The 17,782-nt window shown below is 35.1% G+C and overlaps 1 protein-coding gene and 1 long non-coding RNA gene across 2 annotated transcripts in view; both read left to right on the plus strand.

The window, feature by feature from the left end:
* The window catches only part of LOC137237167 (thioredoxin domain-containing protein 9), a 30,664-nt gene extending 13,515 nt beyond the window's left edge, over nucleotides 1-17,149 (plus strand). Inside the window, exon 3 of the mRNA XM_067760494.1 lies at nucleotides 16,308-17,149. Within this exon, the coding sequence (XP_067616595.1) occupies nucleotides 16,308-16,421 (114 nt within the window). The 3' untranslated portion in view covers nucleotides 16,422-17,149. The remainder of the gene's footprint in view (nucleotides 1-16,307) is intronic.
* LOC137237168 (uncharacterized) lies at nucleotides 12,629-16,297 on the plus strand. Its single transcript, XR_010948855.1, has 3 exons — nucleotides 12,629-12,903; nucleotides 13,850-14,263; nucleotides 14,329-16,297. It is a non-coding gene; the product is annotated as an uncharacterized lncRNA (long non-coding RNA).
* Nucleotides 17,150-17,782: the final 633 nt, after the last annotated feature.

Raw genomic sequence — 17,782 nt, forward strand, 5'->3', positions numbered from 1 at the left:
TTTCAACTTAATCCTTAAACATCGTATAAAATAATTGAAATACCTAACCAATTTACAATATGTATGTACTTTATATGAATAACAATTTTTTTTATGTCCGGATTTTCAATGAAAGTTTCTACTACAGTTGAAATTGAGGTCAGTTAAAGTGGCCAAATTGAATTTTTTATTTTTATTCGATCCTAAAAGTAATGTTAACTCGCACTGTTGCTTTGTATTCAATTTTGCATTGGCGTTAGGTGGCACTGATATGCTGAAAACAGTAATTTTTGTAATGGCTTTCGTAGCAAGGTATTTATTTTTCTACTCCTATTTCTTCAAAGCGGGTAAAATTTTTACCCTCTTCTGACCGTGACATCACTACCGTTTCAGATAGCGTATATCTTCCGTCTTTTTTTATTTACTTCACCTGGTGAATCCACCATGAGCTCTGTGCATTGTTTACTATATAGTTTGGCAGCTTAAGTAGAGGTTATGTTGCGAATAGAGTGGAAGGCAGTGGACTAGGCAGTCGAATGTCATATAATGAAGGAATGGTGTTCGGAGATTTTTCAAAGTTAAAAAAAAAAATGATAAAAGCTTTAATATAAATAAAACTATTGTTTTAATAACAACAAAAACGCCATATATATTCTGTATACATAAATTTGTAAGGATTATCTCACTTTAAAATTTGAATTAAATAATCTAAAGTTTTGTTTTGAAACTGAGTCGAGAACTGTGCGTGTGAATGTGCGAATTTTCACCGATCAGCTGTTAGTTGCGCTACTTGGTAAAATTTACAATGGCTCTGTGTTTGTTTAGATTTATTTTCCTAGCGTAGCGCATGTGGTGCTGTTGATAATAGCCTTGTTATGATAAATTTGCTCTGCCAGCAACACAAAGGACTTAACAACCATAGCTCCAATGCCAAAAGTTTAAATAATGAAAAAATGGAAATTGCAAGGTTTCTTTTTGAGACATCTGCAATTGATGTCATTTGTGTGACTGAAACCTGGTTTTCACATGAAATAGATGATATTCACTTGACAATCAATAACTATAGATTATTTCGCAATGATAGAATCGATAAAAAAGGAATATTTGTTAAAAATAATATTCAATCTAAAGTGGTATTGAGATCTGAAAGCCCAGGGGTGGAGTACTTATTTCTTGTGCTTTGTGATAATCGTGTTAAAATGTTAGTAGCGTGCGTATACAACCCCCATAGATCTAGAGATCTTGATATCCCCTTTTCATCCTTGGCCTTTTATATATTTGATTATGATTACCTCATTGTAGGTGGAGACCTAAATGTCAACCTTCTTGTTCGTGAGTGTTTCAGTGATAAATTGTGCAATAATGTTGCCGCAGCAGGCCTGTCTTTTGTTAATACTAATGTACCTACAAGATACGCTAAAAATTGTTGTCCTAGTCTACTAGATTATTTTATTATCTCCGACCCTGAAATTGTTTTAAACTTTGACCAAATATCCTTTTTATCAGACCATGACCTTGTTTTTTGTACTCTAGATCTGAAGTTTGACCGTGATAATCAGCCCTATTCTGCATTTCGACTTGGATTTGAATTTTTTCGATTTGGCAATTTTGGTATTCTGTGTTCCAGTCTCTTTCGATCCAACTTCGAATCGTTCGACTTTGTTGATTCGTCTTTCCGATCATAGTTCCGTTTTTCTAAGTTGCAAATTTGTTGGCGGAAAAATATTTTCTTTTTATTTTTTATTAATTTATAACAGAATTTTAACAAAAATGTAAGTAAAACTTGTTGAGAAACGTAAAAGGCTTGATGGTGATTGTTTTTTAAACGGTTTTATTTAGGTTGACTTGACAGGCTGCACGGCCGGCCGGCCAGCGCGAATTTTGTAATTAAAATTTAAGTAATTTCCCGATAAGCTACAAGCTTGGAACTTGGAATGTAGTTCAGAACCCGATGACAATGCAATAAGAAAAAAATCGCCGCTAGGTGGCGCAAGGATCGAGATATTCACAAAAATCGTATTTGTGGTCCGATTTCGCTCATATTTGGAGCACGTAATACATACAGGAATAGAAAGCGACCTATGACAAAAAATCGCCGCTAGGTGGTGCAAGGATCGAGATATTCACAAAAATCGTATTTGTGGTCCGATTTCGCTCATATTTGGAACACGTAATACATACGTGAATAGAAAGCGACCTATTAAAAATCGCCTCTAGGTGGCGCAAGGATCGAGATATTCTAAAAAAAGTATTTGTGGTCCGATTTGGCTCATATTTGGAAATCATATTTGACATACAGAAATAGAAACCACTTTAGTAAAAAAATTCACGCTAGGTGTCGCAAAAATTGAGATATTCAAAAAACTCGTACTTGTCTGTCCGATTTGGTTCTTTGAACAAATATTATATACAGTCCGGTAGAAGTGACATCAAAATACTTTGGAGCACATAAGTTCAAATTATGTTAGTGAAATTTTTGTAAAAAATTCATTTCCCGGTAGGAGTGACGTCAAAATACTTTGGAGCACATAAGTTCAAATTTTGTTATTGAAATTTCAGTATAAAAAATCTAGTCCCGTTAGAAGAGACGTCAAAATACTTTGGAGCACATAAGTTCAAATTTTGTTATTGAAATTTAATTACAAAAATTCTAGTCCCGTTAGAAGAGACGTCAAAATACTTTGGAGCACATAAGTTCAAATTTTGTTAGTGAAATTTAATTACAAAAATTCATTTCCCGGTAGAAGTGACGTCAGAATACTTTGGAGCAAATTTTGCTAGTGAAATTTCAGTGTAATAAAATAAATAAAAAAAAATTTTAATTTAAACGGTTTTATTGAAAGAAATACTTACATTAAGTAATAATAATACTAAAAGATAGAAAGTAAAATATGTAATTAAAAAAAAAAATTTTAGTTAAACGGTTTTATTGAAAACAATACTTACATTAAGTAGTAATAATCCTAAAAGAAATTTAAATTGAAATTTATGAAAATGTGAGGCGTAGCATAACCTGATTAAGGTTCACTTGGTCTTACTTATGACTATCAATAGAAATTTGACGCGTCCAACGCTTTTATTTAATTGTCTGATCAACGCCCTAGATTGATGAGGAGTGTGATGACTAGTACCCAGGACCTACCTATTTATTTTCTATCTTTTATTATTATTACTACTTAATGTAAGTATTGTTTTCAATGAAACCGTTTAACTTAAAAATTTTGTTTAAATTATTTTATTATATGTTTCCAACACAAGTGCAGTATGAGACGTTGGCTAATTTAATGGCAACAAAGCGGGATATGATGACTCCTGAGAAGCCAGCCTTCGCATAAAATTCTTGCTTCGCTTGTATTTTCTCCTCTTCACTTTGTTCAAATTTTATCCACTGAGGGCATAATTTTGGTTGCATTACATCCAGAAACGTAGGCAGTGACTTTGACACTGTTGACTCTCCCATTCCTACATTAAAATCCGCCCCTATTCCATGCTGGTAACTGCCTTCTGCAAAAAATCTCAAAGCAGCTACTACAATATTAAGGGCAGATGTCGATGCCGAAGTCCTTGGACGAATTTGCCCCGCAAAAGTATCTAACACATACTTGAAAGCATCCTTATTAAGTCGAAATTTTTTTTGAACCTAAATAAGAAAATAAGTCATTAAACTTTACCACTTTTAAGTTCAATTTCTTACAATTCGTCACCCATCTCAAATGGATTACACAAATTTCGCAATATTTGCCTTTCCATTATCGCCTGGCCGTTTTCGTATGCGTTGCTTTCCAACTCTACAAATAATGCCGCGGCTATTGATTCCATTATAATAGACAGCTATAATTTATATCTGTTCGTTGGGTCCAGTTATATGCCAAAGCAGCTGCCGGAGTAGAGGAGGGGGAAGCGAAAATGTAAACAATCCTTGCGGAAAGAATAAATAAATCTTCATAGAGTATTTTAGTCCAGTGCAATAAAATTAGCATCCATAAAATTCAGAAAATGTCAACTATATCCGTGCAGGAATCAGTTTTAACAAAACTTGGTGGCTACGGCATGAAATTGGCCAAAAGAACGACAAAAAAACATACAATTATGAAAGCACTTCACTCAAAAAAATATAACACTACGGCAATATATTCCATCATGTAATAATAAAGGTGATGTCAACATCATAACCTCACTTTTTCGGCAGCTCTCAATTCCAGTATTTACGTGTATTTCAAAAGTATTAAATTTGGATTGCTTAATTTTTGGTACAAATTGTTCAAATAAATTAGTTTTCTGCAAAATTTTGTCTATATTCTGTTAGGGAATACAAAGTTACGTTAATCTTTTTGGCTAAAACAATTCCAGTAATGGCTTATATAGTTATAATATTTCTAAACGTATAGTAAAATTTACTACGATCGTAGTAGAACTCAAAGGCAGTTACGTATGATAGACAACCCTCTAAATTGTGCATGCCGAACTTGTCAGAATAAGGGAAAACGTCAACGGGATGAGAACACCTGAATATTCATTTCATCATGATATATTTTATTGCTTTTTTTGTACAAAATGGCGTGGATAATAAAATATAAACGTTTTTCAGTGTTTTTTACAAATTTTCTTTAATTTATTTTGTTCCAATGTTCACACATTCCGTAAAAACAGCTGATTTCCAAAAATCATTAGAACGGAGCGTAGAACGGGAACGTAATCGAAATGCAGAATAGGGGTGAATAGGTTTAGTAGCAGAGCTGGGTAAATTCAATTCCATTACATTACCCATTACATTCCTCCGTAATTGGAAAAAGTAATCAATTCCTTTCCTCCACAGCAAAGGAATTGATTACATTTCAATTCCTCAAAAAAATACCAAAAGTCATTTCGTTTTTTGAGGCTCAAGTACAAAAAATTTTTTGTTCGTTATTGGAAAAAAAAACTGCTCAAATGTAATTTCTGCCCCAGTACTTTCGAAAAGAATTGCAAATGTAATTGAAAACTTCGCAATTACATTACAAGGAATGGAAAAAGTACTTTCGAATTTCCCATTCCATTCCTCAAAGGAAATGCGAAAGTAATTGAAAAACTACAAGTTAGTTTGTGTATAGGAACTTACTACGGTTGATGTGGGTGACTTTTCGGGTCACAATTTTCATTATTTCATCAGATTTTTCTTGTGAGTGGTAACTGAAAGCATTTGGAAGCACCAATGAATATAAAATCATTATCCTCTTAAAGTTTACAGCAAAGTAAGGGCATCCCTTTCCTTCCTCCGCTATCAAAGGGTGGTGACTATAGGAAAGCAGCATACTTTTTAATTTTCTTTGATACATTCACCTGGCATAACGTAAACACCATTAATTATTTAAAATGAGTTTTCTTTTGTTGTTACATATTTCACAAATGTAATTTAGAAAACAGGATTCCGACACAGATGTAAAATGTATTCCAATAAAAAACAATTTGTGTTGATGAAATTGTAAATTTTTCGCATGAATTATCTGGCTTTATATTGGAAAAGGGTTTGGAAGTATGCTTCTAATATCCCTCACTAAGGTAGGCCGAATACCTTAGCGCCGGACCGTGAGGCGCAGCGGTTTAGGACTGGCATCTACGCCGTTTCGCCTCATAGGAGGGCAGCGGAATGTCGGTGACCAAGAACTGCCAACTCCCTAATTCACTGCGTTATTCGGACGATTTGCAGTCAGGGGATAAATTCGAACGAAGCCTTCCCGATACCGGACCACTCGGGAAGTATTGATGGCATTACCACAGTAAGGGGCGCTGTTGGGGAGGACGGTTCTTTCCCCGTATATAATACTGAACCGCTGAGCCCGCCCTGTCGGGCAGGTGGTCATACGACGAAGTTGAACGACTCATTATCTAATTCTTATAAGGACGGTGATAATAGGAGGACTGAGTCACAAGCTAAAAACGACAAAAACGCATTAAGCGATGCGTCGGACCCGGGGAGCGAGCGTAGTGCTGATTCAATGAACTCCGTGTTGGAAAAGCATACAACTTAAAACGGAGTAGAAGGGTACTGGGCAGAGGAAGTAGTAGAGCCCTGTCGCATTACGGATCAGCACTAAGAATTGTCCAACGCCTGGGAGCAGTGGTCGACCCAACAGAAGCGGAGGTCGAGCGCTTGGAATGGGCTCATGAGGCGGTAGAAGTAGGTCGAAGGCAGTTCAAAAGGTTTGCTGAGAGAAACTCTCGGCACTACAACCGGTACGAGTAGGAAGAAATGTCGAATGGCAGAATGAAGAGGCACCGTTCGGCGGAAGGCGAAGTCTGCCTTCAAGAGTCTGAAATGACCCAGTCCCAGAGCCGCGAGGCCTAAAGCTGTAGGATAGGTAGCCCCAATAGCGAGATAGCAACTACCTCGAAAGCTGCAAGTCAGAGGAAGGACATCAAAAGTGGCGAAGTGCCAACTAGGGAAGTATGAGATAAGCCAAAGAGAGAAAAAGCTAAGACTCCGGCTTTTCCCGAGAAGATGAATGATGTGGCAAGGTAGTCACTGACTTTGGCGCTGGTTGATCCTTTCGGACAGATGACTACTGAAAGGTCTAGATCTGTAGAAAGGGAGCTCATTTACTTAATGCTAAAGATAATACGGGAACAACCACGTAAGGCCCTGGTGTGAAGATGATAGCGTCCGCGAACTTGCTGTGGCTGGAGGAAGTGGGTCCAAACCTCCAAAGCCAAGGAACGAACGCGAAGTTCGAGGTGGTGGATAAAGCGCAAATCCCCACGGTACCAAAAGTTAAAGTATGGATACCATGCGTGATGAAGTCGAAGGATACACTGCGACTTCTGCAGAATCAGAATCCGAATATACCGACACAGGATTGGACATTCGGATCTATACATTGATTTCCATTGTGCTGCAATATCACCAGGCTCAGCGCTATGATTCTAGCCCACCTGATATATGTTTAAAAATTAAAAAAAGATTCTGTAAAGTCCTTGTCTAACCCGATAAAACACAATGATAATATATCCATCACCTTCAGCGATACAACTCTGGTGACTCGAACGCATGCGTGAGCGGGTTTTGCCGGCAATTTTAAATGCCCGGAATTTTTAATTCCCCGGATGAGGGGAACATAGACACAACCACGACGTGTGACCCACCCCACAGAGGTTTAAGAAGCCATGAAAAAAGCCAAACCTTGTAAATCAATAGGTCAAAATGGAGTAGTCATGCCAATGCTAAAACATCTTGGCGCTGAGAGAGAAAGCTACCTGACGCACATTTTCAAGCCCGGGAAACCGGCTAACGAAGGTGAGTTATAACGACCGGTATCACTCCGTTCGCGAGTAGCGAAGACATTAGAAATGAATTGCAAGTCATTGAAGGCAGTGCTTGTGTTTTAAAAACATTTTCTTATGGTCCAAAAAGTTACTATGGCCTCATAAAATCACCGCTTGAATCGCAAAAATATTTTTTACACTAAGAATTTTTCAATTACTTTTGCAATTCCTTTGAGGAATGGGAAATTCGAAAGTACTTTTTCCATTCCTTGTAATGTAATTGGAAAATTTTCAATTACATTTGCAATTCCTTTCGAAATTACTTGGACAGAAATTACATTTGAAGAAAGTATTTTTTTTTTTTTCAATTACAAACAAAAAATTTTTTGTACTTGAGCCTCAAAAAACGAAATTACTTTTTTTGCTGTGGAGGAAAGGAATTGATTTCTTTCCTCAAGTACATGTAATAGGGAAGCGACGAGTATTGATTACCTAAAGTAATCATTACTACCTAGCTCTGTTAAGTAGTACCTATATCACGGTGGGTTTAAAAAAAATTTTATGTCGATCACCCGGGAAATTTTTTCTGTGGGCTTATTCTAGGAGGTACCTTGTGTAAAAAAAAGCCAACCGCGAAATCGCATATTCGGCGCTTTTTTTTTTTTTTAGTCATTTGAAGTTTTTCATTTTTTAAATTTTGAAATTACGCGTTATTGATAGGAAAATCTATTTTAAAGCGGTAATAATCATGTTTCTTTGCAAAAAGTAATGTAAACACAATGCATACAATGCAAACAGTTATTTTAAACAAAATTTACAAATTTTAATGTTTGAAACCACAAAAGTTCGTTAATCAGCTTCTCCAATTTATTTAAATCACAAATGGCAACTATTGTATTGGCAAATTGCTCTCAATAAACGACTAGAGTATTCTGGACGAGATATTTTAACACTGTACTTAACCCACGTTTTTTTTAAAATCTGCATTGCTCGCTCGAAAAAGCGCGTCCTTTTCCATGTTTTGAACAAAAGTAAAGCACGTGTTCAGTTACAACATGAACTTTAGGTGTAATACCAATTTTCATGTCCTCATAACTTGATTTAAATTTATTAATATGCACTTTGAATTGCGGGTCTAGATTATGCGAAAAGCAAGAGTGAACTACCAGACCAAAATCTTGAAAACACTGAACATATTTCATACATTTACCGCCATGTTTTTCTGAAATTCTTCTCAAAATATCTACATTTTTAAGCAATTTTTTGCAGGAATTGCCGTTAAAAGAAGACTGTCTGAACTAAACTTCACGATCTACATGGCATTATTTCACCCATTTATTACTTTCTATTTAAAATTCTTTTAACATGCTTTCATAAAGTTTATTTATAACGCCAAATAAGAGATGAAGTTCCGGAGGTGGAGTGAACTCTATTATTTCAATGTCTTCATAAAAATCAAAGAGTGGTTTCTTTACAAAATTTTAAAAAAACTGAGCATGTTCTTTTTTAACTCCGTTTTCTTCCCGAGCTCTAACATTTTTTAAGCATTCGCCAAGTATTTTAAGCGTACCGCACGTATTTAAATCGTCACTAGATACTGTACACCAAGTGCAAGGATATTTACTGGCATTACTCATAATGCCTATTAAAATATTCGCTAATTTCAAGTCTGTTGCGATTTTACACTTAAATTTATCAAGCTTTAATAACGTCCATAATAATGAAACATTTTCATAATTTTCTTGAGTTGATTCAAATATACCAATGAAAAAAATGTTAAAGCTTGGGAAGAAAACAGAGGTAAAAAAAGAACACGCTCACTTTTTAAAAATTGTGTAAAGAAACCACTATTTGATTTTGATGAAGACATTTGCCGTCTTTCAGTGAGTTTTACAGCTCCGGCTCACGCTCAATTCTCACGGGAATGCTCTGGATTATTGAGAGACTTGAGAAGCAGATGTCGTGAAATTTTCACACACGTGAAATGTGATAGGCAGATGTCGCCGCTGTTTTTCATTTAACTCATACAGCGAAAGGCTAAGCAGCGACATCTATTTTTCAAAAAGTAGGTATATTAAAGGCCAACCTAAAAAGAAGTAATTAACAAATTATCTGGCTCACAAATTGAACCAGACTTCTATCTGGATTTATCTGGCTCAAATCGTTGTTGTTGCATTTACATGCAAAATAATTTATCTGGCTCAGGATTTTGCCACCGGATGATAGCTATTGAAATAATAGAGTGATTCCACCTCCTGAACTTCATCTCTTACTTGGCGTTATAAATAAACTTTATGAAATCATGTTAAAAGAAATAGAAAGTAATGAATGGGGTGAAGAATGCCATGTAGATCGTGAATTTTAGTTCGGACAGTCTTCTTTTAACGGCAATTCCTGCAAAAAATTGCTTAAAAATGTAGATATTTTGAGAAGAATTTCAGAAAAACATGGCGGTAAATGTATGAAATATGTTCAGTGTTTTCAAGATTTTGGTCTGGTAGTTAACTCTTGCTTTTCGCATAATCTAGACCCGCAATTCAAAGTGCATATTAATAAATTTAAATCAAATTATGAGGACATGAAAATTGGTATTACACCTAAAGTTCATGTTGTAATTGAACACGTGCTTTACTTTTGTTCAAAACATGGAAAAGGACGCGCTTTTTCGAGCGAGCAAAGCAGATTTTAAAACGACGTGGGTTAAATACAGTGTTAAAATATCTCGCCCAGAATACTCTAGTCGTTTATTGAGAGCAGTTTGCCAATACAATAGTTGCCATTTGTGATTTAAATAAATTGGAGAAGCTGATTAACAAACTTTTGTGGTTTCAAACAAAAAATGCATTATTTTGTAAATTTTGTTTAAAAAAACTGTTTGCATTGTATGTAACGTTACATAAAATAAATGTTTACATTATTTTTTGCAAAGAAACATGATTATTACAGCTTTAAAATAGATTTGCCTATCAATAACGCCTGATTTCAAAATTTACAAAATTAAAAGCTTCAAATGACTCTAAAAAAACGCCGTATATACGATTTCACGGTTGGCTTTTTTTGACACTAGGCACCTCCTAGAATAAGCCCACAGAAAAATTCTCCGGGTGGTCGGCAGAAAAATTTAAATTTTTTTAAACCCACCGTGATACCTTTAGAGAGTACAGCTCACTTGACAATAATGCTTTATTTTATGATTTGTCTTGTATTGACTGGAGTGAATGTTGGTATTTGGGTACTGTTAATGAAGAACTCACTTTCCTTAATAGCAAAATATTGGAGGCCTATGACAAGTACATTCCGGAAGATTTTAGGCCCATAAGTATTTTACCAGTGCTCTCTAAAGTGTTTGAAAGCCTATTAGCAAACAGATCAGTTCGCATGTTACCGGGCACAATTTACTTTCGTCAAACTAGTCAGGTTTTAGAGCTAAACACAGCTGTTCAACAGCTTTGATAAAAATACTTGATGACATACGCGTATCATTTGATAAACGCCACTTAACCCTTCTGTGTCTGCTTGACTTTTCGAAAGCATTTGACTCAGTCGATCGATCACACGCTACTATTTCATAAGCTACAGCATTATTTTGGTTTTGGCAGTAACGCTCGGAGGTTGATGGAAAGTTACTTGTCTGACAGGTATCAGGTTGTCAGTAATGGATCAGATGTATCGGAGCCAAAGAAAGTGGTGACTGGTGTTCCGCAAGGGTCCATACTTGGTCCATTGCTTTTCAGTCTTTTTCCTGAATGATGTGTTTTATGTCTGCGAGTTTGTAAGTATGCATGCATATGCTGATGATATTCAGCTTTATTTATCCGATGGTTTTAGCAATATGCTTGACCTCTGTCGTAAAATAAATAACGATTTATCTGCTATTTTATGTTGGGCGAATAAAAATGGACTTTGTCTAAACGCAGCTAAATCATATGTTGTGCCCATTGCCAGAAAAAGTATCGCAAATCTTACAATACCTGACCTAAGTATAGGGACCGCTACGGTGAAGACCGTTAGTAAAGTTAGAAACATTGGTGTTATAATTAATACTAGTTTTCCTGAGACTGATCATATCAACTCCGGGGTAGGAAAGGTGTATGGCACGCTGCGCAGTTTGCGACAGTCCGCGCCTTGTACGCCATAACATATCAAAAGAAAGCTTACCATCCAACTCGTTATACCCCTTATTACATACTCAGAGCTGATCTACAATAAGGTTGACTCAAGATCTACCTATAAAATGGAGGTTGCCTTTAACTACGCCACTCGGTGTATCTATGGCTTACTTGAGTTTGAACATATATCCGCTTGGAGATCTAGACTTCTGGGCTGTAACATGTCTGATTATCAGAAGGCAAGGAGTTGCATTTTTCTGACTGATCCTAACTGATCCTAACAAAAACACAGGCATACTTACTTGTATAATAAAATCGTATCTAATAGGTCTCTCGGCTCATGCACTCTATTCGTACCTGCTTTTAATTATGCACCTCCGACTAGGCACCACCACGCGTCTCTGGAATTCAATCCCTGCTTCTGTAAGAAACTCTGTACCAAAACAACAAGTGATAGACATATTCTTAACAGCTACTTTTCTAATCTTGGAACTTAAATTGGCTATCTAAAATTATTTCAAACTACTTCTCTATACTTCTTCTATACACTTTCTTATACTCGTTTTTTATATTTTTTGATCTGTTCATTTATATAACTTAAATTAACGTTCAGGAATATTTTGTTTCATATACAAATTTATAATTGTATTGTAATACCTGGTTGTTGTAGTCTTAAAAGATTTCATTATCTTAATGTACTAATGTGATTAAATAAATACAATACAATACATATAGACTTTTATTTCGAATGGTATCAGGAGTAAATGGCCCATATAAATGTTTTACAAGCGAGTGCCCGTTTAAGGACTTTTCATAAGTCAAATATTTTTTTTTACGAATTCTTAAAAAATTATTTATTATATAAGCTATTTTTGCCAGTAAACCGGTACTAAATTGTCAGAAAAGGCTTGGAAATATATTTATAATAAACGTGCATGGTAATTGTGAGCTTTAGGCCAAGAAATTTATAATAAAAATAATTCTGATAAGGCAGCACAATGGAAAACAAATCTAGAAGCGTGTTCTTAGTTGGTAAGTCTTTGAAACTAAGTAAATATAAGAAAATAAATAAACAAATTGTTCTACATAGGAAACATGGCGGAACGATACAAGGTGGCAGCACGGAACAGCTGATTATACGCTTTTTTTATTTGATTTGATACATCAACTTCCGACGCAGTACGATTTTGACATTTGTCTATCGAATTTACAAAAACAATGTACCTACATTGAATTTTATTTAAGTTTGTAGGTATGTCACCATGCTGCCACCTTGTATCGTTCCGCCATGATAGAAAAAAAAATGCTTGAATGCAGATGCGCTTCCCAGCAAAAGAGAGGTGTTGAGTGTATTTTGTTATTTAATGCAAAACAAAAGTGCAAAAGACAGTGCTTTATTTTGGGCAGAAAGACTAATCAATCTATATGAAAAATTCGAAATTCCAGTGAAAAGACGTGACGGAATTGAAAGAATTATCCCACTAAATTATAATAGCTATAAGAAAATAAAAAAATAAAAAGTTTAACAACTCTTTGGAGGAACTGTTGATATTTCGCATACAAATGCACTAAAAATGTTGGTAAACCAAAAAAAAAACAAAAAGCAATCAATTTCCTAATAGAGCATGGTGAATCACTTGCAGCAGCGCGATTAAAAGTGTCACTAAGTTCCAAAAATGTATGCAGTGAAATGTCTCCTATAAACGACTCTTCTCCTGAAGATCCGACCGGTGTTATTTCTGGTGCTTCAGATGAGGAAGAGTACATTCCTATAAATGACTCCTCTCCAGAAGATCAGTGCAATGTTATTTCCGGTGATTCAGTTGAGGAAGAGTACATTCCGGACATATGTGACAACAACACTTTTCATGCTTCGAAGAATAAAAAAATTTAATTGGCTAACCACGTAAAAAACGTAGTGGATGGCGCATTAACACAAGTGCTAGATAGGTACCAAATCAGCAATGTTGCAGCTGCAGCAATTATATGCCGTTACATGTTTCAGCAGCACATATCCGTAAGCAACGTCATGAAAACAGGGAATTATTTTACAGAAAAGTCAAAGATCAATTCTCTGCTAACGCAACATATACAGTACACTGGGATGGTAAAGTGCTAGAGGACTGCGCAACTGGGGACCAAAAAGGATCTAACAGATTAGCCATCAGTGTGCCATCACAAGGTAATTCAAAAGTTCTGGGAATACCAAAAATTAATAGGCAGACCGGTGCTATTGAAGGTGCTGCTGTACATACCGCAATGGTTGATTGGGCATACAAAACCATATAAGGGCTATGTGCTTTGACACCACTGCAAGCAACACTAGCACTTCCATTGGAGCCTGTGCTACGATTGAGCAAAAGGTTGGAAAGCACCATTTGCATTTCGCATGCAAACACCATATGTGACCCGGCCTATGAAAAGGTGGCTTATGACTCAAAAAAGAAATTGCGAGAAACAGCTGTTAAAGATAAACAATGCATTTCTTCAGTTTCTTAGTAGTTTTCTTTTTTTTTTTTGAGTCATAAGTGACCTTTTCATAGGCCGGGTCATATATATCTGATTTGCTGGTTGTAGCCGCATTCAAAATATCAGTAGAGAAAACCACAACAGGACCTAAAAATTTCGAAAAGCGTGGCCAAAAATAATACAGGAGGATTATGAGTATGGTGTAGAAGACGCAGATGTAGCTGAATTTTTTACCGATGATATAAGATCCTAGTTGATAGCTTTTATTAACGACCAAATCAAAAATAAAGTAGATAGCACTAGACCTGACTACATAGAGATGCTGAACCTACGTTCGCTATTTATTGGACAGGAAATACCGGGCTACAAAATTTCCAAACCCGGCGCAGTCAGTCACGCTAGATGGATGGCAAAAATTATATACTGCCTGAAAATTTTTCTTTTTAGAAAACAAATTGCAATTTCTTGTATGTAAAACAGATTTAGGTACCTAACCAGCATTAAATAAAACATGTTTAATTCCATATTTCAGCACATACATTTCACAACATACGGAGATTCAACATATTTGTGGTACGTGTATACATGAAATATTGGTTTTTGTGCCAATTAGCACCAAAAGCACCAGCCAATGATTTCAGATTGTTTAAAGATTTAGAATACGTTTAATTGATGCGAATATATAGAAGAATCATTTCAGAGTAAAACGCGTGGGCATTTGTGGTACTTAAATGAGTCCAATATTGCATTGGCTTTTTTTTGATGACGAGGTTAGTTTTGACATGAAAAGAAAAATGCTGTCAAATTAAAAAAAAAAAAAACGGCCATCCTGATAATCCAAAAAGAATCGATCTACCCGTAGATGTGCTCAATATTTCACAACTATGAGATTTCGTTACGAGCCAAACATATTTCATTTTTGATACTTTACTCGACAAAAGCGTGACTAATATTAACACGGATTACTTAAGAACAGATCCAACCAAGCACTTGGCAAGAAAATGAAAACTACATATTAGCAAAAACATTAGTATCAAAATTATTATATGATATATAGAACATGGTATAGCACTAATAACCCGTTTTAATACAGCTCTAACTCATCAGGAAGAGCAAAAGCAATTTATATTACATGCAGTGGAGCAACATTACAAAAACTTGCCGTCACGAAACACATCAAAGAAACAATTTATAGATTATTTAAACAAAAAGTGTCCAAAGAAAATGTCTAATATTGTTTTATAGACTTCAAAACGTTTCATATTATTATTTAATTTGATTCTTTACTTAATATTTACCATTTTACTTTAACATAGCATATAAAGTTAGAACTGTGCCCCTGAATTATCTCATTCTGTATGTTTTTATAAATTTAAAAACCGTTTTTACTTAGTTTTACGTCATCCCACCATTGCAAAAATGTTAATAAAATTAAAATGCAATGTTAAAATGAAACTGTGGTTAATATCCTACCAAACGGTGCATAGCTTATCTAATCCATTATTTTGCATGTATTTTATTTGACCACTACAAAAAAATAAAAAATAAAAATTAACTTCAACTTATTACAAGTCCTTGAAAGGACACTCGCAGGTACAACATTTATATGGGCAATTTACTCCTGACCCCAATATAAATAAAAGTCCTTATGTCATTATTTCTCCTAAAATTACTGGTTTATGAGATATTAGCCAATACAGACATATACAATTTTTTAGTGCATTTTTAGCTTTTAGGTCAAATTTCCATGAAATTTTTTCGCTACAGATGGCCAGATTTTTTACAGATCTTATTTTTATCCCCATTCTTTCAGAAAATGCGTGGGGAGCGAAGAAAATAAGCACTTTATTTCTGTGGGTCTTATGGTATATATGTACTATATGTAATGTTGGTATGTACTGAAACTTATTTGGTTTTTCATTGGTCCTAGTGTGTACTAGACTGTCATTATTTTGGCCTTGAAAACGACTTCATAGCTTAAAAGGACATTAAACGGAAATGTGAAGTGTCTCAAAGCCAAAATAATGACATATCAATTTTAAAAATCGGACGTCAAATAACCAAGTTACAACGAAAAACCGTTTTGGCTGTATTTCGAAGGATCAAAAAAAAAATTAAAAAAAATTTTTCCGAAACCCTCTCAACATAATCTTCAAATTTAGGGGCGGACATTAGCAACTTTTTTTTGTATAGGGGCCAACCCAGTCTAGTACACACTAGGACCAATGAAAAACCAAATAAGTTTCAGTACATACCAACATTATTCGACTGCCGTCACTCTCTAAAAGTAGTAATGATGCCCATAAATGCTGCACTGCTGGCAAAGCTTAGCTTAAGCCCGGTCTTGGGAGGATATCGGCATTTGTTTGTTTGATACGTAGTTACAGAAACACTCATGGGAGGTTTTCAATTTTACACGTCGAATCTAATAATTTTTAGTTTATTTTAATTAAACCTTTCTTCTTCCAAACTTTCTACCCTATCCTAACATGTCAACAATTCTAATTTCAGGGAGACTTGATGACCCCACCTGATGTGAAAAAGAAATCCTACATCAATCGAGTAAACAAGACTATACGCAGTGGTTACGATTCAGATGATTCCGATATAGATTTTGATAACTAACAGAACTTTTAGAAGCAGCTGGCAGCTGGAAAATTCACAGTGTGTCTTTAGAAAAAAAACCCTAGGGTGAAAAAGAGCTTGCTTAGAAAAATTTAACTCAAACATAACTTAAATTAATGATAACAAAATCTATCATAAGAAAACTTGAACTCCAAAGTTGAGGAAGCAATACACACTTAAAAGCTATTAACAAAATAGCGCGCAAAAAATATTTATGCCACATACATTCTAAGCGTAGGACATACAAATATACGAATCTAAGATAGTATCAAATAGCTTCAGGAAATGCGAATACATGATCCAATTAAAGGTTTATCAACTTTTCTAATAAAACTGCTTTTATCTGGTTATATACTTTCTTGTCTTTTTATATTATTTATTCATATTTCTGATATCAGGTTAACACCTGAAACAAACAACAACAAAAAAGAAAACAAATTATCGCTTTTAAAAGTGGTGTGGCTTGTTAGTATTGTCCTTCACAGGAAACTGTTGAGAAAAGACATTCAAAAATCTTTTTTTACTAGGTCTCTTAGTCTAAGAGTCTTAGATTATTTACAATATTTATTTTTATACTATTTCAGAAAAGGGAATAAAGAACAAAAATACATATGCATGCCTAATTAGTTACTGCAAACTACCAATTTTATTTTTAAGAAATCATCATTTGTGCTCTTTTTTATGTTCGTTTCACAAGTACAATAAAAATTCACGTATAACATGTAGAACGCTCTTTATTTAACTGTAATTGCAAGTACGAAATTATGAGGCGCTTACGGTAATGAAGTATTACCTGCCACTCAACTCGTGATATCCTGAAGTCAAGGTACCCTACAAAATTATACTAACACACAGACTAGCAAGCTAAAGAGGCCAGTTGTCTCAAATGCATTTATACGAATGGAGAATAACGAATGGGCAAAAAGTGATGTTGAAAAAGCAAATACTTTCGCACGTCACCTAAAACGATATTGAACCGCATGATATTGAACCCCCACTAAGAACAACTAAGGAAGTGGAAACTACCTTAAGACATCAATACCAAATGGATCTACCCATAAAAAAATTCTCAATATCGGAGGTAAAAACCGTAATTGCAAAAGTCAAGCAAAAAAAGCTTCGAGCTAAGACCTTATCAATGGCACTATTCTAAAAAATGTATCCCACAAGGCATACAATTCCTGACACAATTGTTTAATGCAGTACTAACAACTCAATTCATACCCCCACAGTGGAAAGTTTCGCAGATGAAAATAATTCTGAAACCCGGAAAGCCAGCTGATAGAGTTGGATGTTGTTGTTGTAGCGATAAGAACACTCCCCGAAGGTCTTGGACTATACGCAGGTCTTGGGGAGTGTTA

Source organism: Eurosta solidaginis, chromosome 1 (assembly GCF_040869045.1).
Source record: "Eurosta solidaginis isolate ZX-2024a chromosome 1, ASM4086904v1, whole genome shotgun sequence".
NCBI classification, from domain to species: domain Eukaryota; kingdom Metazoa; phylum Arthropoda; class Insecta; order Diptera; family Tephritidae; genus Eurosta; species Eurosta solidaginis.